The sequence below is a fragment of the Pelodiscus sinensis genome, chromosome 14 (assembly GCF_049634645.1).
Source record: "Pelodiscus sinensis isolate JC-2024 chromosome 14, ASM4963464v1, whole genome shotgun sequence".
Classification (NCBI taxonomy): Eukaryota; Metazoa; Chordata; order Testudines; family Trionychidae; genus Pelodiscus; species Pelodiscus sinensis.
Genome location: NC_134724.1, coordinates 16,567,757 through 16,590,348, shown reverse-complemented (window position 1 = coordinate 16,590,348; position 22,592 = coordinate 16,567,757). Strand labels below are relative to the sequence as shown.

The window sequence follows — 22,592 nt, the reverse complement described above, 5'->3', positions numbered from 1 at the left end:
TTTGCCACCCCTCCTCAGTCCACAACAATAAGGTTATCTGCCTGGCCAGCACTCTCACCATGGTGCCCACAGGTTCTTGAGTTCCGCCACTGGCTCCTCCTCCCTCTACACACCATCTTCAAGCTCTTTGCCCCAATCCTTCAGGACCTTCACAACTGTGCCTTTCACTGCTGGCACTGCATCATGCCCTGATCCCCCTCCCCAAACCACCAAACATCCCTATACCCCATCTCCAGCCAGGCACACCTCAACCTTAAAGAGGTTCATGCAAAACAACAATCCTGCACTGAGCCACCAAGCAACCAGTGAGTCCTTCCCATTGCTCCTGACAGCCAAAGCATTTAAACAAGATCAGCCAGTGTTCAATTGGCTGGGATAAGGGATGGCTGGGGAAAGAAAGTGGTTGGGTTGGGGGAGATGATTACCGTGCTTGAAACAGGATGGTGGCAGGGCTTGGTGGGAGTGGCAGGGCTGGGGAGCCCTGAAGACCCTAGGGAAAGAATGGCAGGAATAGGTGACTAATGACTCTGGTAGGTGGGTGATAAGATTGGGGAGGGGCTGATGAGCTTGGTTGTGGGGGCAGGGTGGTGGTGATGGTGGGGGACTGATGACGCTGGTGTAGAGTGTCAGGGTTAGATGGGCTGATGATGCTCATGGGAGAGGGAATTGCAGGATTGGGGAGGTTGATGTCCCTGGTTGGGGGTGGTAGGACTGGGGGGCAGTGATCCCTGTAAGCCAAGGCTACTCCACACACAGGTTTGTTTGTGGTCCATGATGCAGTTTGGGTTTATGTGGGGCTCAACACCCCGCCCATGGGAGGGAGGCAAAACAAAAAAGTAGTCAACATAATGGTCTTCTGTTGATATGCATTTTAGTAGTTAAAATTCCTGGACTGTCATTGCTCATTAAAAGTGTAGGCATATGGGTGGAAATCAGGTAAATATTGCATTTTATTAATATCAGCAGAACTGACTTAAGCAGGGCCTGTCTGTTGTGCAATCTTGCCTTAATCTTTGTATTCATGCCTGTCAGTGTGAAAGAAGCTATTTGCATATACTTGCATATATAGTTGCATGTCTATGCAATCACACTTAAGTTGCGCTCTGAGTATCATTGTGGCTCCTGGGACTTCCAAAGTTGAGTTGCCCTGGCATAAGCTATGAGCTAGTGGGGCCACTCCAAAGCCATTCCAGTGCTGCCCAGCCGATTAGCAGAGCACCCACAGCTAAGCTTGTGCTTCACCTGTGGTGATTCCTCATGCATATAACAACATTTATTACACGCATGGATGGAAAAGCTTAGAAGGAACATTGCGGGGGTACTAATAGCTGGGGGGTGTGCACAGGGCTGAGGGGACTAACGTCCCCAGTAGTGGGGTGGCAGTCTTGCTTCCTCCCTAGCTGACCAAACTGGGGCTGATGCAGTGGGGTCGAGGATGATGCTGATGCCCTGGGTGGGGAGGTGACGTCCCGGGACAGGACGGGGGGAGGCAGCAGCAGCAGCAGCAGCAGCAGCCCTGGTGGGGGAGTGGCAGGGCGGGGAGGGGCTGAGAGCGCTGGGGGGGTGGCGCTGACGCCGCAGAGGATCCTGCGATGCCCTGAGCGGCGGGAGGCAGGACGGGGACACGGGCCGGAGTTGACGCCCCTGGTGGGGGCGGGACTGGAGCCCCCTTAGGCCGGGCGGAGCCGCCTGACGCCATCGCGGTGCGCCCAGCGCGGCCGGCTGGAGCGGTGAGTGCGGGGCTGCGTGGGCCCGGGACCCCTCCCCGCTCCGGGGCTCAGCGCGGCCCCTCGCACCCGGGGGTTCGGCGCGTCATGCCAAGCCCGGCCCCGGGCTCAGCGCACTGCTCTGCCATGGGGGCGCTACCCACCGCCCCAGTGCCCCGGCACCCACCCCTGCGATCGGTGTCATGACCCGCTTCTCCCGCCTGGGGAGAGTCTGGGCACCCTGCGGTCTCCAGGGTGCCCCCGTCCACCACAGCCCGAGGGAATGTCAGGGTCAGCGTGGAGGCGGGAGCGCAGAGTTGCGAGAGCCCCTGGTATTTATTGAGCGCGCTGCCCTCTCTCGTTAGTGGTGGTGCCGGAGGCCTTGGTGGGCAGGATGTTAACTATCGACTAATCGAATAGCTGATGCAGTTTTGCATCGACTATTTGATTAGTCGATAAGGGTGCCTCGGCCTTTGAAGTGTAGCAACAGCCAGCTCGAGGGTCCCCAGGCTGCACTTGGCGTTTCAAAGCGGCAGCCCCGATCAGCTGGGGACTCCCCCACTGACTCCAGGCTCCATGTGGCACTTTCGCGTTTGAAGTGTAGCAACAGCCGCTTTGAAACGCCAAGTGCAGCCTGGGGACACTCTAGCTGGCCCTGGGCTGCATGCGGCAGCGCTGCGTGGAGACTGGGGTCTGGCCTCAGGCTTCGAGCGGCGTTGCTGCTTTGAAGTACCCCTCCTCCTGGCCACTGCCTCTTCTGAGGCAGCAAGGCTGGGGAGGGGAGGGGAGTGACTAGTTGACTAACCTGTTGACTAGTCCTTCACATCCCTGCTTGGCAGAGGCACAGATGATCAACTGTGCCCATGCCACCAGCCTATCCTTTTTTTAATAAGATGAGTTGGGAGGGAGTGATCCTCCTGTTTCCAGGGCACTGTCAAAGAGAGATTGGAGACCTTGTTCGGGCTGTGCATGGGGACCTGAAAGAGATTAGTAGAGCCCTGCATGTATATAAAATTTACATCTGCATCTCTGTCTGCAAAAATGAGCTACAGCTGTCTGCATCCACATCCATAGATGCAGATACCCGTGGATATAAAGTGGATATTTGCAGATTTGCAGGGTTCTAGATATAAAATTTGTATCAGCATCTGCGTATATATCCATAAGAATGAGCCACGAGGTGGATACCCATGGGTAAAAAGTGGATATCTGCAGATTTTCAGGGCTCCGGAGATTAGCGATGGAAAAATGCAGATTGACTATGGGGATAAAGTCCTGACTCTGGCATTGAGCTAGTTGGGGAATAGCCCCCCCAAAGTGTGTGGGAGCCCCGAAACTAAGGATACATGAAACAAGACTGGATAATGCTCTAGTAAATGCTCTAGCTAGGTCCTGATCTTTTCCATCTCTGTTCTCTCCAATCTTCAATCAAATGATCAGGAGCCTTTCTCAGTGGTGCTAAGAGGCAGTTGCTGGTCGGAATCCACACTAACCAGCCTCTCTCTTCACAGCACGTGAGCAGAGAAATGGTGTTTGTGCCTGGCCTGTCGCTCACCTGACTTGGCAGCTATTGCTGATCATGGGTCTGAAAGCTGAGCCCCGAGCTGAGGAGACAGCCGTTAGAGTGGCTGTGCGCATTCGACCCCTGCTGCCCAAGGAGCTGTTGCATGGGCATGAGACCTGCCTCCATGGAAACCCAGAGACCAAGGAAGTGACCCTGGGGCGTAACCGCCATTTCCACTTTGATGCTGTCTTTACTGAATCCTCCGATCAAGAGTCAGTGTATGGTGCCTGCGTGCAGCCGCTGGTCGAGGCCTTCTTTGAAGGCTTCAACGTTACTGTGTTTGCTTATGGCCAGACAGGCTCGGGCAAAACCTACACCATTGGGGAAGCAAGTGTCTGTGAGTATCTGAAGAAGTAGCACTTTCCCACCCCCCGATGAATGTATAACAATAGTTCCTTCCTCCATCCACTGCCTGGCTGTCACGAGGGCACCAGGATCCCTTTTAGGTAGAAGCAGAAAGGACTTCTTAAGCTAGTTTAGTAACAGTAGCATGAAAAGCTGGTGATGGTCAACACGCAGGCTGAAAAATGAAGTAGGCAAAAAGTTGAGGAAATTCAAAGGCTCCTCAATTTGACCATCCTGCCTATCATTCACCTGAGTACAAGCAAGAAGATTGTTTTGTGATTTTTCTAAGGGTGCTTTCACCTTTGATTTTCCTTAATTTCCTTAATTTCTCAGGGTTGTTCTACACTAAAAACTTACATCAGCATAGCATTGTCTCTCAAAGTGTAAAAAATCCACACTCCTCAGAGATGCCAACCTAACCTCCTGTATAGTACTAGGACGACAGTAGAATTCTTCCATCAACCCTAGCTACTGCCTCTCAGGGAAGTGGATTAACTGCATAAATGGGAGAACTTGTTCCCATTGCTGCAGGAGTGGGAAACCTATGGCCTGAAGGCTGGATCTGGCCCCTGGCTTCCGTGGATCCGGCCTCCAGCTTGGGGCTTCTCTTCTGCCCCGTAGCAGGCACAAGCGCTCAAGTCTCTCTACCTCGGCATCCCCCAATGCACCACACAGCTGTGGTGTCCCAAGTGTGATACTGTGTCTTTTTTTTCCCCTCGGGGGGCCAAGCCAATGAGATTTCTTTCTTTTTCTTTTTGTTTCTCATGGGCCAGGCCAGTGAGGGTTTTATTGGTTGGTTGGTTTGCTTTTCACAGGTGTGTGATCCCTGAAGGATATTTCTTTGGGTCAGTGGCCCCCAATCCAAAACAGGTTCCCCTCTCTTGGTTTACACTGAAGCTGCAGCAGTACTGCTGTAGTGATTTCAGTATAGACATACCCTAGATCAGCCTTTAACAGAAAGAGTTTTGCATTTATTTTCATTGTAGGTTTCTATTGTACACTTTCCTTTCCCACCTTTTCTTGAGCTACTCTTGTTCACTTCCCATAAAAGCTTTTATGCCTCAAGGCTGGCTGTTTTGATACCTACGGCATCTTAAGATATTTACTGCATATGTGCAGAAAGGTAACATCATAGCTATAAAAATACTGTATTGCTTTTATATCTTTAGACTTGGCTTGACTTTTCTTTTTGCATTTACGGGTACTACCTTCATGCCAGGCTTGAGGCTTATAACGTCAGATGGTTTGGGGCTATTGGAGATTCCCCAAACTTAAATTAATTTTAAAAAATTCTCAGCCCGGTAGAATTTTTTTTTTCCATTAGAGAAAGTTCTGAGCAGTGCTGGATCCAGAGGAAATCACATTTCACCCTCAGCCATAATGTTTGCTAGCTACAGGTATTAGAATTTACTTTTCTCTCTGTAGGAAAACACTTTCCAACTCCATACATGCATTACCTCTAAGAATATGTCTTTACTGCACAGTTAATCTGGGTTCTCTACCATGTTTTAGCCCAACCTTGTGACTTTCCACACAGATCTCTGACCCAGGTTCGGCCTGAGCTAGTTTACCTGACAAGGTAGGAGATTAGAGCCAGACCTTGTTTTTGCGTAGGCTGTAGCCTGTCCATTTTTCAGTGAATATTCAGCACTCAAGTGCTGTTAACCCTCCAGTGCCTTCCCACAATTCCCCTCAAAGGACAGACAGATTTTCCTGCAATTCACACAACTAGGTGGGAAAGAATCCTGGAGCCATCTCAGAACAAAGAACTGTGAGATGTGCCTCCAGACATGAGGGAGAGTTCAGAAACAGTGAGGGCGTGGATGTAGTCTGGCCATGGGAACTCTTAACCTAGCCTGAGTGTAACTTGGGTGCTCAGACCAGGATAGGTTAATTGTGCTGTGATACCTTAAGATGTGCCATCTCTGGATTAAAGAGGAGCAGGAATGCAACGGTAGGTTGAGGAGAATTTGGATAAGGATCCTACAACCTCCTATGACTTGTGCTTCTTGGGCCCTTTAATGTGCCCCCCCCCAGTGCTGAGCACATGTGATAGTGTGAGTCTGGTCCCTGTGGTTTACTGTTCCTATGACATGAGAAGTGCACCCCACGCTGGAATAGGCTTTCTGGACATCCACTGCTTCTGGTGATTGTATGTGTGTCTTTCTCTCTGTCAGCTTCTATTAATGAGGATGAGCAGGGGATCATTCCACGTGCCATGGCTGAGACCTTCAAACTCATTGACGAGAATGACCTGATTGACTACACAGTCAGAGTCTCCTACCTGGAGGTGTACAAGGAGGAGTTCCAGGACCTCCTGCAAGTGGAGACAGCCAGCAAGGACATCCAGATCCGTGAGGATGACAAGGGCAATATTGGTACATGTGACTGTTCTTAGATAGGGATGGTAACTATCGGTTAATTGAATAGTCGAGTAACCTCATGAATTCTTATCGGTTACTTGACTTCTATAGTCCCTGGGGGCGGGGGCGGGCAGCCAGTGCGTTCTGGCCTCAGTCCCGAGAAGACCCCTGCCGGGTGGGAGCTGGTCCGTGAGAGGAGCCGGTTTAAAAAACAGCTCCCCTTATGGACTGGCTGCCTGTTGCCCAGTGCTGCTGCCTCTGATAAAGAGGCAGCGGCGCAGGGTGGCAGCAGCCCCTGTCTAGGGCGTGGTCTGAGCTCCCAGACCTGGCGTGAGCCGGAACTGAGCTGGGCTTCCAACATCTTCAGTAGATCAGTTGTGCAGGTACCCCTGGGGCTGGAAATTCATTTCACAGGGGACCATTTAATGTGGGGGCAAAAGGCAATCTCCTGGTGCCTGAGCTCTTGCTGTCTGCGCATCTGGCTCACCAGCTGTGCTGGGCAGTGCAAGCAGAGCTTTCTTACAGCCCCATCTGCACTGGGCTCTGGAGCAGTACAGTGGCTTCACTTTTGAATCCTTCTGTAATTGTGGCCAAACAAACCCATGCTGACCTCGGGGGGGCTTCCCTGCCTTCTTGAGGCAGCTTTGGATTATGTATTCTCTTAGGTTAGAGCAGTGGTTCCTAGCCTTTTCCAGATGGGGACCCATTTTGACAATTCAGGAAGAGTTGGTGACCCAAGGCAATTCAAAAACGGGGGAGGGAAGAGCCACCTGGGGAGACACTTGGTAACCCTTTGGAAATGTAATGGCGACCCATAGGTTGGGAAGCCCTGGGTTAGAGGGACATTAGAAGGGCATTTGGCATTGGTAGGACAATATTGGATGAGACACAGACCTTAGTTCAGTGCTGCTCTGCAACCTAATGTCTCGGGACCATTTCCTCTGAAATTCCGGAGCTCCAGTGCCACCACCTGATGGTGATAGCAGCAGTTAGCATGGAAAGAGTCCTCAGGGTGCAGGTCTCCATTTTCAGCCACACATGAGTTTTATGGCCCCTGTTGGCTCAGAGGCCCCCAAAGAAAGTGTATGTGATTGAGAGCAAGAGTCCTGGGGCTGTTCCCAAGAGTAGCTATGCGTAACCTCATTTGTCTGCTTTGCCACATGTGAGCTAAGCCCATGCTCTTATTCATATGATAAGGCAGGGGTGGAAGGGTTTGGCTCCCAAACAAATGAACTAGCGCTGGTTGTTTAATGTAGACGCCCGTGGCTGAGTGTGGGGGCATGGCCCGTGGCGAATTACCTGGGTGCTCACAGTCTGGCCCTCTCAAGCAACCCTCCAATAACAAACCCCTGTCCCCTGCTAGCTGGAGGAAAACCTTTTGGCTAGGAAACGGATTTCCCTTCTGGGAGGGTTACTCTTTGTGACTCTCAAATTGCATCTGACGAAGTGGGTCTTTGCCCATGAAAGCTTATGCTCCAACACTTCAGTTAGTCTATAAGGTGCCACAGGACTCCTCGCCACTTTTGCAGAGTCAGACTAACACGGCTACCCCTCTGATACTCAAATTGCCCTTTCACCCCTGCTGGACATGCTGGCTGTCTCTGTGTGTGGCTTTCCCTGGCAGGGTGTAAGTATCCACGCCAGTGTGATCACTGCCTTGTCTGTCTCGTTGCAGTGTTGTATGGGGTGAAGGAAACAGAAGTGGAGGGGCTGGATGAGGTCCTGAGTCTGCTAGAAATGGGCAACACCGTCAAGCACACGGGAGCCACCCACATCAACACACAGTCGAGCCGCTCGCACACTATCTTCACCGTGACCATGGAGCAGCGGCGTGGTGCCGGCCGCCTCACTCACCTCGCCCTCCATGACCGGGCCTCGGTCCCAGCCTCCGGCCAAGTCCTGACTTCCAAATTCCACTTTGTGGACCTTGCAGGCTCCGAGCGGGTGGTGAAGACCGGAAACACAGGGGAGCGCCTGAAGGAGAGTATCCAGATCAACAGTGGCCTGCTGGCCCTGGGCAACGTGATCAGCGCCTTGGGGGACCCTCGCAGGAAATGCAGCCACATTCCCTACAGGGATTCTAAAATCACCAGGTACCGCTTGATGCTTGGGCCATCCACGTCGCTCTGCTCATTTGGCTGGTGCTCTCTTAGCTCGTAGCAGGGATAACCAGGCTTCTTTACCCCTTCCCAGCACGCTGAGGGGTCTGGCTGGGTCATGGCTGCCCCTGTGCAGTCAGAGTTGGCGGCTGCTACAGTTGATTTTGCCAGGCCTCTTGTCCCTGCCACTCTCATTTGGAGGGTCTCTGACTGGTTCTGACCATTTCACCAAAAGGCCACAGGTATCTGGCTCTGTCAGTCCATTGTGTCAGTGTGTTTTACTGGAGGGGGCCCTGAGAAGCAGAGCACCAAGTTTAAGTGTGAAAGTCCAGCTTATTCCCATGCTGCTTCATTTGGCTGGTCTGGGGCAGGGCACTGAGAGTGGGGTATTGAGGCTGTCACCCATTCCTGCCTACCAGTGACTAGCAGATGCGCCCATCAGATGGAAGTTTGGGGCCCTGTGTGCAGTAGGGAAGCCCCTCGCTCCCAATGTGACCACTGCACCAGAGGCGGCTTTGCCAGAGGTCAGTATGAGGGACACTTTTAGTGCTTCAGGCTTTGCTCTCCCTCTCCTGTAGGAACATTCAGGGACTCAGGGCTGTCATCCAGGCCCCTTTTGCCAGCATTGGGGTGATTTTGGACCCCTGGCTTTGCTCTGTCAGAGGGGTGGTGCTGGAAGTACCCTTCCAGCCCCTGGCATGTCTGCCGTGGAAGGGCTGCAGCCCCTTGCTCTGGTTTGATGGCTCTGCTCTTCTCCTTAGGATCCTGAAAGACTCCCTGGGGGGCAATGCCCAGACTGTCATGATTGCCTGCGTCAGCCCTTCCTCCTCTGATTTTGACGAGAGTCTCAACACGCTGAATTATGCCAGCCGCGCTCAGAACATTAAGAACAGGGCCGTGGTGAACTGCCGCCGGGAGACGGAGCATGTAGAGGAGCTGCAGCTTCAAATCAAGAGCCTGCAGAAGGCGCTGGAGCAGCGGCACCGTTCGGAGACCCGTATCATAAACCGCTCCGATGCTGCCAAGCGGTGCCCGCCAGAGCACACGGCCCGCTTGCTGGCAGAGTGCGCTCACTACAGGACGTGCACGGATGCCGCCTACCAGCTCCTGACGGAGCTGCAGAGGGAGGGCAACCTGACCGTGGAGCAGATCCTGCGGGTCAAGGAGTGGCTGTGCGCGGTGGAGAGCGGGAGGAGCGAGCTGACCTCGGCCTCTGGCCAGGACAGTGGCATTGAGAGCGCCTCAGCAGAGGATCAGTGTCCCCAGGCGCAAGGCTCAAAGCCCTCACGGTCTCAGGTATTGGGGGGGGTCAGTGTTGCGGTTTGGGCAGTGCGAAGGGTCAGTGCGGTATCCAGGGGGTGATGGTGATAGAGCAGAGTGCTGAGGAGGAAGAGCAGCTGTATGGGCAGAGCGGAAAGAAGAGAAGGAGACAAAGCTGTCTCTGTATTAGGCCCTCCTCAGAGCCCCTCGGTGGGTGGGTCCAGCCTCCTAGGGATAGAAAAGAGAACTCCCTTTGAGAGAGGAAGGATGGCCCATGGTTAGAGCTAGCCCGGGACATCTAGGTTCAGTTCCCAGCTCTTCAACAGGCTTCCCTGGCCTGTGCACCTGTACAATTAGGACATCAGCACTGCGCTGCCTCAGAGCACTGGGGGGTAGGGACGTAAAAGAGTAGTCGAATTAACTACTCACATTCCCCCCTTGCTGCCTCTATGTCAGGGTGAGGGGTGGGGGGGGGAGGCAGGAGCTGGTGCTGGGGGGGAACCAGCTTAAAAGCCGATTCCCTCCAGCACTGTCTTTGTGGCGTGAGTGGGGGGAAGGGGAGGCAAAGGCACAGTGGAGTAAGAGCCACCCAGCTCTTACTACAATTAAAAGGCAGAGGCACAATGCGGGACCCAGCGTGAGCCGTGACTGAAGCAGTCCTGGCTTGCGCCTGGTCCCGGACCTACTCACTCCTGCTGCCTGCACGCCCGGCTCCTACTACATTTAAACTGCAGAGCCGCAGTGGTCCCTTATTGACTAATCGTGTCCTCGATACAATTTGTATCAAATTCACGATTAGTCATTTACTCGATACTTAACATCCTTCCTGGGGGGTAAATGCAGTAGTGATGGAGAGGCGCTTAGCTACAACAGGAACGTGGGCTGGGTCAGGCCACAGGTAAACGGTATGGGACAGCAAGAGAAAGCCAAAGCTGAGGGCTCTGAGGCCCTGGCCCCACTTGACAGCTGACTCCCAGCCCTGTTAGCTTGCACTAGTTCCCTCTGAGTAACTCAGCAATCCCTGTTCTCCATGGAGGACAAAGTGCATCTCGGACATTGACTAGGAAAGCCTCCCAACCCCTCCTGCCTGCCTGCTCCCCACGGCAAGGCAGCTGCTGTTGGGGTGGAAAGCAGCATCCACACAGTAAGTCAGCCCCAGAGTGTGGCCGGGGAGTGAGGGAGAAGCCGGGATCCTGCTTGCAGAGATAGTAGCGAGGCAGAAAGGTGGCTGGCTACCAGTGGGATTCTTAGAAACATGAAATCGAGCTAGTTCCAAGTGCAGTCTGGAATGTACGTACTCCTGGCCATCAAGCTAGAGAAGTTACTTCAGTGAGTGAGGGGCGGGAGGTGGTGTGGGATGGGGAGCCCCATCGAGCGTATTCTGCAGACAAAATGACTAGCACTGCAACCCTTCCTTCCAGCAGCATCCCCAGTGCAGCTGGCGCCCCACGACAGCCTGACTTAATAACGGTATAAATAACGTCTCTCCTCTCCGGCCTTTCCCCCCAGTCACACAGGAAGGAGAAGGACTACGTACAAATGAGGCAGCTAGTTAAACAGAAATGAAAAGGTACAGGGCCAAAAGTGAAATCCCTGCAAGCTGGGTGGAAACTTTTCAAAGAAACCATAAAAGAGGCTCAACTTAAAGTATCCCCCAAATTAAAAAACATAGGACGAGAACCCAAGAAAGTACTTTGGAAGCAGGAATCCTGCTAAATGCACGGTGGAGCACTGGATGATCAAGATGCTAAAGAAGCACCCAAGGACGATAAGGCCATTGCAGAGAAACAAAGTGAATTCTTTGCTTCGGTCTTCATGGCTGAGGATGAGAGAGAGACCTGAGCCGTTCTTTTTAGGTGACACATCTGAGGAATTTTCCCAGATTGAGGTGCCGTTAGGGGACGTTTTGGAACAAATTGTTAAATTAAACAGTAATGAGTCACCAGAATGAGATGATATTCACCAAGAGTGGTGAAGGAACTCAAACGTGAATTCCAGAACTTATTAATTATGGTTTATTTAAATCTGCTTCTGTACCAGTGACACGGGAGGATAGCTAATGTGATGCCAGTTTTTAAAAAAGGCCCCAGGCGTGATCCTGGCAGATATAAGCCAGTAAGCCTGATTTCAAGAGTGGACAAAATGGTTGAAGCTGTAGTACAGAACAGAATTGTCAGATACATAGATGAACATAATTTGTTGGTGAAGGGTCAACATGGTTTTTGTAAAGGGAAATCATGCCTCATGTATCTAGTTGCATTCTTTGAGGGGTCAATGAGCATGTGGACAAGGCGGATCCAGGGGATACAGCATACTTAGATTTCCAGAAGGCCTTTGACAAGGTTCCTCTCTAAAGACTCTTAAGCAAAGTAAGCTGTCATGGGATGAGACAGAAGGTCCTCTCCTGGATTGGTAACTGGTTAAAAGATGAGAAACGAAGGGTAGGAATAAATGGATAGTTTTCAGAATGGGGAAGGGTAAATAGTGATGTCCCTTGGGTCAGTACTGTTCAACATGTTCATACATGATTTGGAAAAACAGATGAACAGTGAGGTGGAAAAAAACTGCAGATGTTACAGAGCTACTCAAGATAGTTAATTCCAAAATAGACTGAAAAGCCATAAAGGGATCTCTCAAAACTGGGTGACTGAGTAACAAAATATCAGATGAAATTCAGTGTTAATAAATGCAAGGTAATGCACATAGGAAAACATAATTCCAACTTTACATATAAAATAACATTGTTATTACCACTTAAGAGAGCTTGAAGTAATTGTGGTTAGCTCTTTGAAAACATCCATGCAATGTGCAGCAACAGTTAAAAAAGCAAACAGAATGTTGGGAATCATTAAGAAAGGGGTAGATAATAAGACAGAAAATATCATATTGCCTCTATATGAATTCGAAATCCATGGTATGCCCTACATCTTGAATACTGTATGCAAGTAGATGTGGTTGCCCATCTCCAAAAAGATACATTGGACTTGGAGAAGTTTGAGAAAAGGGCAACAAAAATGATATGGGGCATAGGACAGCTTCCGTATGAGGAGAGATTAATAAGATTGGGACTTTTCAGCTTGGGAAAAGAGACAACTAAGGAGGAATATGATAGAGGTCTATACAATCATAACTGCTGTGGAGAAAATATATAAGGAAGAGTTGTTTACTCCTCATAACACCAGGACTAGTGGTCACCCAATGAGCAGCAGATTTGAAACAACAAACAAAAAGAAATATTTCTTCACACAGTGCACAGTCAACCTGTGGAACTCCTTGCCAGAGGATGTTGTGAAATGTCAAGACTTTAACTGGGTTAAAAAAAGAATTAGATAAATTCATGGAGGGTAGGTTTGCCAGGGTGGACAGGGTTGGTGTCCCTAGCCTGTTTTCGAGAAGCTGGGAATGGGTAACAGGGGAGGGATCACTTAATGATTCCCTGTTCTGGTCATTCCCTCTGGGGCACTTGGCATTGGACACTGTTGGAAGACAGTATATTGGGCTAGATTGTACCTCTGGTCTGACCCCTCCCCCCATGTGGCCACTCTTATGTGTATCTGCTGTCTGAGAGACACTGAATGTTCCCAGAGTAGCAGCTCTGCACGCTGCGGCCACGGCTGTGTGCATTCAGGGTGTGGGGTGAGTGGCAGACCATACAGTAGATATACCTGTTTGTGTTGCATATTGGGTGGGGAGGAGCACAATGGCACAGTGAAGTTTTGGGGGTTACTGATTAGGGATGTTACATATCAATGAATCAGCTAATTGAGCAGTCAATGGCTAATTGAGCAGTTAATTTCCATCAGGCGGGCGGCTCTTGCTACATTTCAAAGGCAGAGACACAGCAGGGAACCTGGACAGGGGAGGCAAAGGTGCAGCGGGGAACCTGGTGCAAGTGGTGACTGACGCCCGCATCTCTTGCTCCATTTCAAAAGCAGAAGCGCAGCTTCTAGGAATGCGTGTGAGCTGGGACAGCTGATTTCCGGCTTGCGCCCAGTCCCCTGCTGCGCCTTTGCCTTTTAAATGTAGTAAGAGCTTTGCGGCAATTTCTACATTTAAAAAGCAGAAGTGCAGCATCTGGGATTGGGTGCGAACTGAGACAGCTGAGTCCCGGCCTGCACCCACTCCCCTGCTGCACCTTTGCCTCCCCTGCTCCCCCTCCTGCAGAGAGGGTGCTGGGGGGAACCAACTTTTAAGATGGCTAGTCGCTTACATCCCTATTACTGATGCTGTTTCTCTTCTCTTCCCTGGGGGCAGGTGAGTGCAGAGAAGGCAGGTGAGGCAACCAGAGATGAACAGCTGGCCCAGCTGCAGAGACAAGTGGAGCGTCTGGAGGAGGAGAACCGGGACTTCCTGGCTGCCCTGGAAGATGCCATGGAGCAGTACAAACTGCAGGTACTGCTGCCTCTCTCCTCTCCAGTTCCTGCTGCCTTTCAGTGCCCGCAGCCTGTACCTCTCTGTCCGGTGGGCAGTCCCTCCCTGCACCTCTGGAGTCTTTAGGATCCCTTTCTCCCTTTTCAGTCTTCATTGCCTCACAGAGAATGGGCCCGTCTAGGGGACCTTTAATTTCAAATGCCATTTGGCCCAGCCTGGCCTATGCTGTAGATTCTCCATTATGGGGTGGGGTTTTCCTTTTGGGTTTTTAGTGCCTTCCACATGCTCCCCAAACCCAGCCAGTTGCCTGCCACACTTGTTTCTGCTGTTAATCTGCCCTCCCTTTTCTGGATGGATTAGACAGCGGGGGTGGGCAATCAGGGAAAGTGCAGTATGTCCCATTTGCTACTGTGCTAGCAGCATGTACGTGGGAAACCGCGTCTTCCCTCGTCTTTCAGAGCGACAAGCTGCAGGAGCAGCAGGATGCCATCTCTGAGCTACACGTGCGCTTGGAGATGGCCGTGCCAAACCTGCCGGTGCCGGAGCTGCTGCAAAATGTTCACCTGGTGGAGCTTGCCCAGAGACCTCACACAGCCCCGCCGAATACTGCACAGTCCCATGACCTCAGCATGGGGCAGTCAAGGCCGTCCCTCACCAGCCAGAGCCATTGTGGAAAGGTGGGTGAGGTGGACGTCATTGCCACGGGTGCTTGCTCTTGGAAAAGTGCTGTTCTCTCTTCTGGATGCCCTGACCGCAGGCACTGGCCTTTCCTACACTGGGTCTCTAATCCTGTCAGTGGGTTTGAACAAAGTCCCTTGAGCCATGGTGGAGTTTGGGAGGGAGACCGGCCTCCAGCAAAATGGGCCCAGGCTTGAAACTCAGCCGTAGGCTTGGGTGTCGTGCTCCCTGATGTGAGACTTTGCCTCAGTTTGGGGAAAAACTGCTTTCAGCCAAGTCTGAGTACTTACAGATGGCATCCCGAGCCCAGGCTGCAGGTAAAGCCTTTTGTGCCACATCGCTGGAGCAGCCGGCTGGGTCCAGGAACTCATCAGCTCTGCTCACAACGCCACTGAGCTCCACACGGTCTCCCCTCTGTATAGCTCAGTGGCCCCTGCTGAGCTCTGTTCCCCGTGAAGTGCCCGTCTTTCCATGTGTGACTGCCCCCTCTGCCCCGAGCAGCTCAACAGCCCAGCCCAGCTGGGGGAGGACCCGGCCATGCCTTGCCATACCCATGCACAGGGCGTGGCCTGCAGACGGGAGGCCAGAGATATGCTGCTGATGAGGGAGTGCAGCGAGGACTCCGAGGAAGAGGGGGAGACAAAACAGGTGTTGCACAAGCGGAGGTGAGTGGAGGTTGTGCGGGTGGGAGCATCAGCCAGGGTCACTCAGCAAACACCGTGCCTGCTTCCCCTGATTAAGGACGTGTCCACGTGCCAGCCAGGGTGGCCTGCAGGAACTGGGCCAGCTCTAAATGAGCCATCTCTGTGCCCTCAGCCAGGCAGTGCCGTGTCTCCCCTAAGCACAAGAGGCCCTTGTAGAACTAGAGCAGCCAAACCGGAAGTCAGGCAAAGTGAGCGTGTTTGTAATGGCCGAGTGCGGGTTAGCGTCTAACTGCTCAGTGAGGCTGGTGCTGGCCTGATGGCCCCGGAGCTTGAGCCCACCCTGCACAGCACAGGCAGTGGCAGTTCAGGTGTCGTCCTGCTGTATCTCTGCCCTGATTTGCAGGAGTTGGTTTTAGAGCGGAGAGCTGAGCTCCATCTCCGGGGCCGTTCAGCCCTTGGCGTCTCTGCTGAGGCTGCCAACTGCTGGCGTGGGGGCCGTGGGCATCTGTCTGCAGGGAAGTGGATTGAGTCGGCTGTGTCAGTCCCGGTCCCGCTGCCTTGCCTGATAGGCCACGGGCATCCTCGTCCCTCTCTGTTGGGCTAGTGCCAGCTGGCCGGCTTGGCGCGGGTTCTCTCTTCCCTCAGCTGTAGCTAAACTGATTGGCTGCTGTTCTAGAAACGGGATCCGAAGCTTGTGCCAAGACGTTTCCAGCAAGCTGTGTGAGGAGGGGAGCAGAGGCAGCTCACTGCCCATCCAGGAGGAGTCCCTGGAGCTGCCCAAAGGTAAGTGGAGACTGGGTCCTGGGGGGAGGCTGGTGATGCCCTCAGCTGCGGTTGGTAGCAATGAGGAGCTGGCCACGTGCTCTGCTCTGGAAGAGAAAAGTGCAGGAGCATCCAGACTGCCCAGCCTAGGCCAGATCCTGAGGGCTGCTGCTGCTAGTGCGGAATGGATGCTTTGCTCAAGAGGAAGCATCTCATGCTGGGATCTGCAGTCTCTGAGGGCTGTAGCACTGTGCTAAAGAAGACGGCAACCAGGGCTTTCCACCAGGGCTTGTCCCCTCTGCACTTTGCTGTGGGGACAGCAGCTTCCTGGGCGAGGTCCCGAAGAGACTGGCTCTCTGTGTTGCAGAGGCCTGCAGGAGGAGGGGGCTGGCTGGTCCCAGGGAAAGCCTTTCAGGGAAGGACTCAGAGCGGCGGCTGGTGCAAGCCCAGCAGAAGATCCGGGAGCTTGCAATAAACATTCGTATGAAGGAGGAGCTGATCGCGGAGCTCATCAAGACAGGTGCAGAGCTGCTGGTGGGGTAATGTTCCTTCCAGGCAGGCCTTGGAGCTCTCGGGGCTCACGCCTGTGGCAGGAGGTGCTGGATCTCTGCTTGTCTTCTCTCCTGGTGGGACGCTGTGCCCTCCATTCCCCCAGCTCAGCCTCCCTCCCTGTGCACCTGTCCCTAGTAGGCCAGACTCACAGGGAGCTGAGTGCCCTTTGCCATGCTTGTTACCATGAGCATGGCCCCACTGCCTGGATCTGCTAGCAAAGGAATTGGGCCACATGCCCAGCTGCTTGCCTGGTCTCAGGAAATACCATGCATGCAGTATAAGACAGTCACCCCCCAGTCATCCCTCCCCCCCTGCATCCGTTCTCCCAGCAGGCAGAGCCCAGCGAGTGCTGTGACACCAGCTGCTGGCTGAGATCCTTCCCCTTGGCTTCCCCAGGGTCACACCGGAGGAGCTGAAGGCAGCAAGGATACTGAGTGGCTCACGGGAGGAGGGGGAGGAATCTCAGGAACTAGCTCTCCCCACCAACCGGCTGTTACCAAAGCTAGAGCAGGGATTGCTGGCGATCAGACCAGCTGGGCGGGTCGTGGATGTGGGATGGTGCAGAGGGGCTTCCAGCAAGATGAGCCAAGAGCCAGACAGCACCAGTTCATGCCCTGGAGAGGCTGGTCTAGCACTGCCCAGTGTCCTGGTGCCAAACTGCTCCTGATAGGCTAGCGGATGCCATACAGGCCCTTGTCATTGCTGTCCTCCCGGATAAGCCACCTGGAAGGAGGTAGGGTGGGGGGCAAGGCAGTTGGTGATGGCTTGGATTCCCTGCTGGTTTCAGGCAAGGATGCCCAAGCCATGAACAGACAGTACTGCCAGAAGATCTTTGAGCTGGAGCAGGAGGCGGAGCAGGTGCGAGCAGAGCTGAGCAGTGGCCAGAAGCAGCTGCAGGAACTGGAGGGGAAGGAGCCCCGGGACACTGGAGAGAAATGCAAACTGCAGGAGTATCGCACGCGGGTTGCAGCAGCCCAGGGCAAGGCACGGGTCAGTGTGAGCCTGGGGTTCTCCCGTCTGCCCCAGCTGGGGGGAGAGGAAGCTCTTGCAGGTTGAGGGGCAGTTAAAGAGCCGGGCTGGGGACTGGCTGTCTAACAGCTGGTGTGGGTTCTCTGAAGGGCAGGGTGGTATGCGGTTTCTTGGCCCTCAGCCTAAGGGCAGCCCTCATATGGCAGGTGCTGCGAGAGAAGAAGCAAGTGACGGAGAGGTTGGTGTCGCTCTCGGCCCAGAGTGAGAAGCGGGTGCAGGAGCTGGAAAGAAATGTCCAGCTGATGCGGCGGCAGCAGGGGCAGCTGCAGAGACGCCTGCGCGAGGAGACTGAGCAGAAACGCCGCCTGGAGACGGAGATGCACAAGCGGCAGCATCGCGTCAAGGTCAGAGCTAGAGCCCTGTGTGCCAGCCAAGGGCAGAGGGTAGCTCCGGTGTGTGGCCCTGTGTCCTCAGCAGCAGCAGGACGAGGAGGGAAGCCTGTACTGCATTTTCTGGAGTAACCGCTTAGCCCAGTGAGTTGAGCTGGAGGCTGGGAGGGCTCCAGTCTGAGCTCCGGGGCACTGGATCAACCTGTTCTCCCTCCACTTCACCCCCAAACTAACAGCTGCTCCCCCTGGTGCAGGAGCTGGAGCTGAAGCATGAGAAGCATCAGAAGATCCTGCGCATCAAGACGGAGGAGATTGCAGCTTTCCAGAGGAAACAGAGGAGTGGCAGCAATGGCTCTGTGCTCAGCCTGGAGCAGCAGCAGGTACATAGCAGTGACCCCCTCTGCAAATGGGGTGGGCCTTAGGGAATCCTGCACCAGATTGGTACGGTCAGCAAAGGTGTTCGGTCTCCATGCCCTGACTGGTAGGGCCAAGAAGGCTAACGGCATATTAAGGTGTATTAGGAGGAGCATTGCCAGCAGACCTAGGGAAGTTTGTTATTCCTTTCTATTTGGCACTGGTGAGGCCACAACTGGAGTATTGCATCCAATTCTGGGGCCCCCATTACGCAAAGGATGTGGACGCATTGGAGAGGGTCCAGCGGAGGGCAATGAAAATGATTAGAGGACTGGGGCACATGACTTACAAGGAGGAGCTGAGGGATTTGGGTTTATTTAGACTACAGAAGAGAAGAGCGAGGGGGGAGGATTTGATAGCAGCCTTCAACTACGTGAAGGGGGTTTGCAAAGAAGATGGAAAGATACTGCTCTCAGTAGTGACAGATGGCAGAACAAGGAGCAATGGTCTCAACTTGCAGTGGGGAGGGGGGGGGTCTAGGCTGGAAATTAGGAAAAACTATTTCCCTAGGAGGGTGGTGAAGCACTGGAATGGGGTACCTCGGGAGGTGGTGGAATTTCTCTCCCTAGAGGTTTTTAAGCCCTGGCTGGGTTGATTTAGTTGGAGTAGGTCCTGCTTTGAGCAGGGGGCTGGACTCGATAACCCCGAGGTCTCTTCCAACCCTAGGATTCTCTGATAAATCTATTAAGGGGTGAAGCAGTCAGATCTCCAGCAATGAAACCAGAGAAGTAGCTGGTAGAGGCCTTCGCCTCCCTGACCTAACCTCCCTCCTATTGGTGACCACATCCTTCCCCTCATCCCCTCCCTCTCTTTCCATCAGAAAATCGAGGAGCAGAAGAAGTGGCTGGACCTGGAAATGGACAAAGTCCTTGAGCAGCGCCGTGCCCTGGACGAGCTGGAGGACGAGCTGAGGAAACGGGAAGCCATAGTAGCCAAAAAGGAGGTGCTGCTCCAAGAGAAGAACGGCCTGGAGTCCAAGAGACGCCGCTCCAGCCAGGTGGGCTACCGAGCTGTGGAGATCTCTCGCTCATCTGCTGGCAAGTGGGAGGCAGCTTGCCCTAAGCTTGCCAGAGCGAAGTGTCTTGGCAGGGATGGGGATGGGATCTAAGGTCAGGATTGTGGTCTGGAGGCAGCATCAGCAGGTTGGCATAGGGAATAGTGCCCACCCTGTGTTGCTTCTGCTGGCCATAGCGGCCTCCTGCCTAGGAATCTCCTCACTGTGGCATGGGGGGCAGTTTGGTTTAATTGCGGTCTTATTCCTCCTGCTGCTCCAGGCCTTGACTGATGACATTGTGCGGGTGTCCAGCCGCCTGGAGCTCCTGGAAAAGGAGCTGACGGAGAAAAACGGGCAGCTCCGTCATGGCAGCGCTCACGACCAGCAGCAGATCCGGCAGGAGATCAACAGCTTGCGCCAGGAGAAGGACCAGCTGCTCAAACAAAGGCTGGAGATAGACAACAAGCTGCGCCAGGGCACCCTGCTATCCCCAGAGGTAACCAGCTGCCTGTTAGGTCCCCCCCACAGTCCATGTAGATCATGAGAGAGTGTCTCAGAGCTGGGTGCAGCCTTTCATGCCTAGCCTCAGAGCTGTGTGGCTCACGTGAGAGAAGACCTATCGTGCCTGATTTTTCACATCTGTCATTCCAAACGTAGCACAGTTGTCAGCCTGGGAAGAGGGCTGAGGCTGGGCATATGCACGGAGGGAGACCTATGTCTCGGAAGGTGCACCGCCAAAGCTCTGTGGAGACAAGTGGAGTAAGAGGGGGCTCAAGCGTGTAGCAGATCACCTGCCTGGCTACTTTCGTCTGGTTCCTGTTCCCCCTCCCTCTAACCCAGGCGTAAGTGCAGCTCCCTTCCTCTCCCCCGTGCGGTAGGAAGAGCGGATCCTGTTCCAGCTAGATGAGGCTATTGAGGCTCTGGATGCTGCAATTGAGTACAAGAATGAGTCGATCACATGCAGACAGCGGGTCCTGCGGGAGTCAGCCAGCTTGCTGTCCCAGTGTGAGATGAACCTAATGGCGAAGCTCAGCTACCTCTCCTCCTCTGAGACCCGCGCTCTTCTCTGCAAGTACTTTGATAAGGTAGGGGCCCTGCCTGAGCCCTCCGCTCAGCTCAGAACCATAGGGTCTAATCAGATGGCACTTCCCTCCTGCTCTACCTTTATCCAGGAGTCCTGGTGCTTTGCTAGCTTTCCACTGTGAGGGAGCAGCCCCCATTTATCCCTTCTGCAGCCTGGCTTCCATGGCTGGGTCTAGACTACACAGTTCTTCTGGGAAAAGAGAAGTAAATTGTGAACCACAATTTGCATAGCTTTTTCTGGAAGAGGCTTTTCTGACATTTGGCCTGTCTACACTGGGCCAAATGTCGAGAAAAACCCTTTTTAGAACATCCCTTCTTCCTCGTAAAATGAGGTTTACAGAGATGCTGAAAAAACGCGTCTGCTCTTCTGAAAAAGGTTTCCCAGAAAAACTCTGCAGTCTAGATGTACCCTTCTGACACACAAGCCCCCAGTGGTTCACACACCCTAGCTGCGCTCTGCTCTAGCTGTCCACCTGACATTACTCTCATGCTGCCTGGCTCCCCCTGGTGGCCCTGTTGCAGCATTGAAGCAGCTGCGGTCTTTGGAATTGCTGGGCTCTATTGAAGCTCAAGCCCTTCTTGCTCCTTAGAAGGAGCCTAACTTGATCAGTGGGGAAGAGTGAAGCTCATGGGGCATCTTCTTGAGCCCTGGACAGGTGGTGACCCTGCGAGAGGATCAGCACAGGCAGCACATTAGTTTCTCGGAGCTAGAAATGCAGCTGGAAGAGCAACAGCAGCTGGTGTACTGGCTGGAGGTAGCTGTGGAGCGCCAGCGCCTGGAGATGGACCGCCAGCTCACCCTGCAACAGACGGAGCACGAGCAGAACATCCAGTTCCTGCTCAAGCAAAGCCAAGGTAACGCCTCCATCTCCCTGTGTCTGTGGAAATGGACCCTTCTCGTCTTCCCTCAAGTCATACCCGCTACCTTAGTTAACACTTCCATGATAGAGCTTTTTGAACCCTACTAACTGTTGCTCCTCTGCTTTGCTGGGCAACTACAGCATGGTTTCCAAACCCCATAGCTGTAATAATGCTCGTTCTCCTTGTAGAGCACTTGGGTGAGGAGCTGGCCAGCAGCAAGCTACAGTTTGAGGGAAGAATTCAAGTGCTGGAAAAAGAACTGAGCCGCTACATGTGGGCAAACCAGGTGCTGAACCAGAGGCTGAGTAATCTGAGCTACCCAGGACAGAGTAAAGGTGAGGAAACCCCAGCTCCCTAGGTTCAGAAGTGCAGCTTGCGTTTTACCCTGACATACTTTCATTTGCCTGCATATGACCTGGCAGAAGTTCCCCATTTCTGTAGCAGCAAAAGTCTGAAGTGCAGACAGAGCCTTTGCAGGGACAGTTGCCTTTGGATTATGATCCGTGCTCACTCTTTCAGTAGAGGGGATGGTGCCCTTCAGCCATCTCTTGTTGTAACTGACACACTTGAGTTTCCTCTCATATAAGGATCAGCAGCACCTATCCTGAGAACCACATCACTAACAACCTGTCTTCTCCAGCAGGGGTGGAGAGAAGCATACTTGGAGCTGGGGACAGACCTTCTGCAGTACTTGGGACCTGTGAAGAATTGGGCACTGGTTTTGTGGAACAGCAGATGCAGCTGGCTGTCCCTGAAGGAAGCCATAAGTGCAGGGATGAAAATAGGGACTTGGTGCATGCACCTTTACCATCTACATGGAGGCGCTCTTCCCTGCCCACTGACAACCCCTTGGGCTCAGAGGGGATTCAACAGAGAGAGGCAGAGTACCTGCTGAGACTGGGGCAGCCCCACGAGGGAGCCCTGTCATGGAACCTGACTCCTCTGCCCAAACCTGGCAAGGAGTTGCGTAGAGCCAGCCTCAGTGTTGCTCCAGTGCTTTCCCATCCAGGAATGATTGATGTCAGGAGAAACCCAGTCTAGAGCCAAGCTTTGAACATTAACCATGCACAGCACTGCAAGTGGCAATCGCTACTACATGTAGTCAGTAAATACCTTTCCTGGTGCCCACAAAACATGCTGCATTTCATTGAGGACTGGGGTGGGAGTTCAGATATTTTCACTCCAAGGACAAGTTGCTAAAAAGGCAGCTGATTGGATGCAGTGTCACTTCCTTGCACCGTAGTATTGGCTGGGTAGTCTTCCTGGCCCTCATCCATTGCAGCTTCCCAAGGCAGAGTGAGGGGGACAGCTCTGGTCAGGCCCTCTCACACTATAGATTTTTGTTACTGTTCTGGAACCTGCCTGCTCCCTAGAGGAGCTTATCCTGCTGGTCTCCTCCTGTGTTAGTGCAGGGGGAGCTGTATTAAGTGCTCTAGGGGAATTGTAAATATCTTTGTAGTAACTTTTTTACGTTTCTGCTGTTACTTACTAATAAATCAGTGAGTTTTATTAAATGTGTCACACGGCCTCCTATGCTC

General features: G+C 53.2%; 1 protein-coding gene across 5 annotated transcripts; it reads left to right on the top strand.

Annotated features, from left to right (window-relative positions):
- The first annotated feature begins 1,578 nt into the window (after positions 1 to 1,578).
- On the top strand, positions 1,579 to 22,572 carry KIF7 (kinesin family member 7). 5 transcript variants are annotated; one of them, XM_075897087.1, is made up of 19 exons: positions 1,579 to 1,730; positions 3,218 to 3,607; positions 5,793 to 5,993; positions 7,654 to 8,071; positions 8,839 to 9,373; positions 13,592 to 13,729; positions 14,167 to 14,385; positions 14,888 to 15,051; positions 15,707 to 15,813; positions 16,160 to 16,312; positions 17,132 to 17,334; positions 17,520 to 17,717; positions 17,957 to 18,082; positions 18,937 to 19,113; positions 19,391 to 19,606; positions 19,989 to 20,195; positions 20,850 to 21,048; positions 21,243 to 21,389; positions 21,695 to 22,572. In XM_075897087.1, the coding sequence occupies exons 2-19, from the start codon at positions 3,286 to 3,288 to the stop codon at positions 22,093 to 22,095; spliced, it is 4,131 nt and encodes a 1,376-aa protein (XP_075753202.1). In that variant the 5' UTR covers positions 1,579 to 1,730; positions 3,218 to 3,285; the 3' UTR covers positions 22,096 to 22,572. The 5 variants fall into 5 exon arrangements, with proteins under 5 accessions (XP_075753202.1, XP_075753201.1, XP_075753203.1 ...); XM_075897086.1 differs by lacking the exon at positions 1,579 to 1,730 and adding an exon at positions 1,755 to 2,038 and having other exon boundaries at positions 5,793 to 5,969; XM_075897088.1 differs by lacking the exon at positions 1,579 to 1,730 and adding an exon at positions 1,755 to 2,038 and having other exon boundaries at positions 7,912 to 8,071.
- The last annotated feature ends 20 nt before the right edge of the window (positions 22,573 to 22,592 follow it).

Excerpts from the sequence above, each read along its gene's own strand:
- KIF7 (XM_075897083.1), top strand. The coding sequence starts at position 1,990 with ATGTCAGGGTCAGCGTGGAGGCGGGAGCGCAGAGTTGCGAGAGCCCCT. Across the intron at positions 19,114-19,390 it reads AGAGACGCCGCTCCAGCCAG|GCCTTGACTGATGACATTGT; the intron begins GTGGGCTACCGA and ends CTGCTGCTCCAG. Across the intron at positions 21,049-21,242 it reads CCTGCTCAAGCAAAGCCAAG|AGCACTTGGGTGAGGAGCTG; the intron begins GTAACGCCTCCA and ends TTCTCCTTGTAG.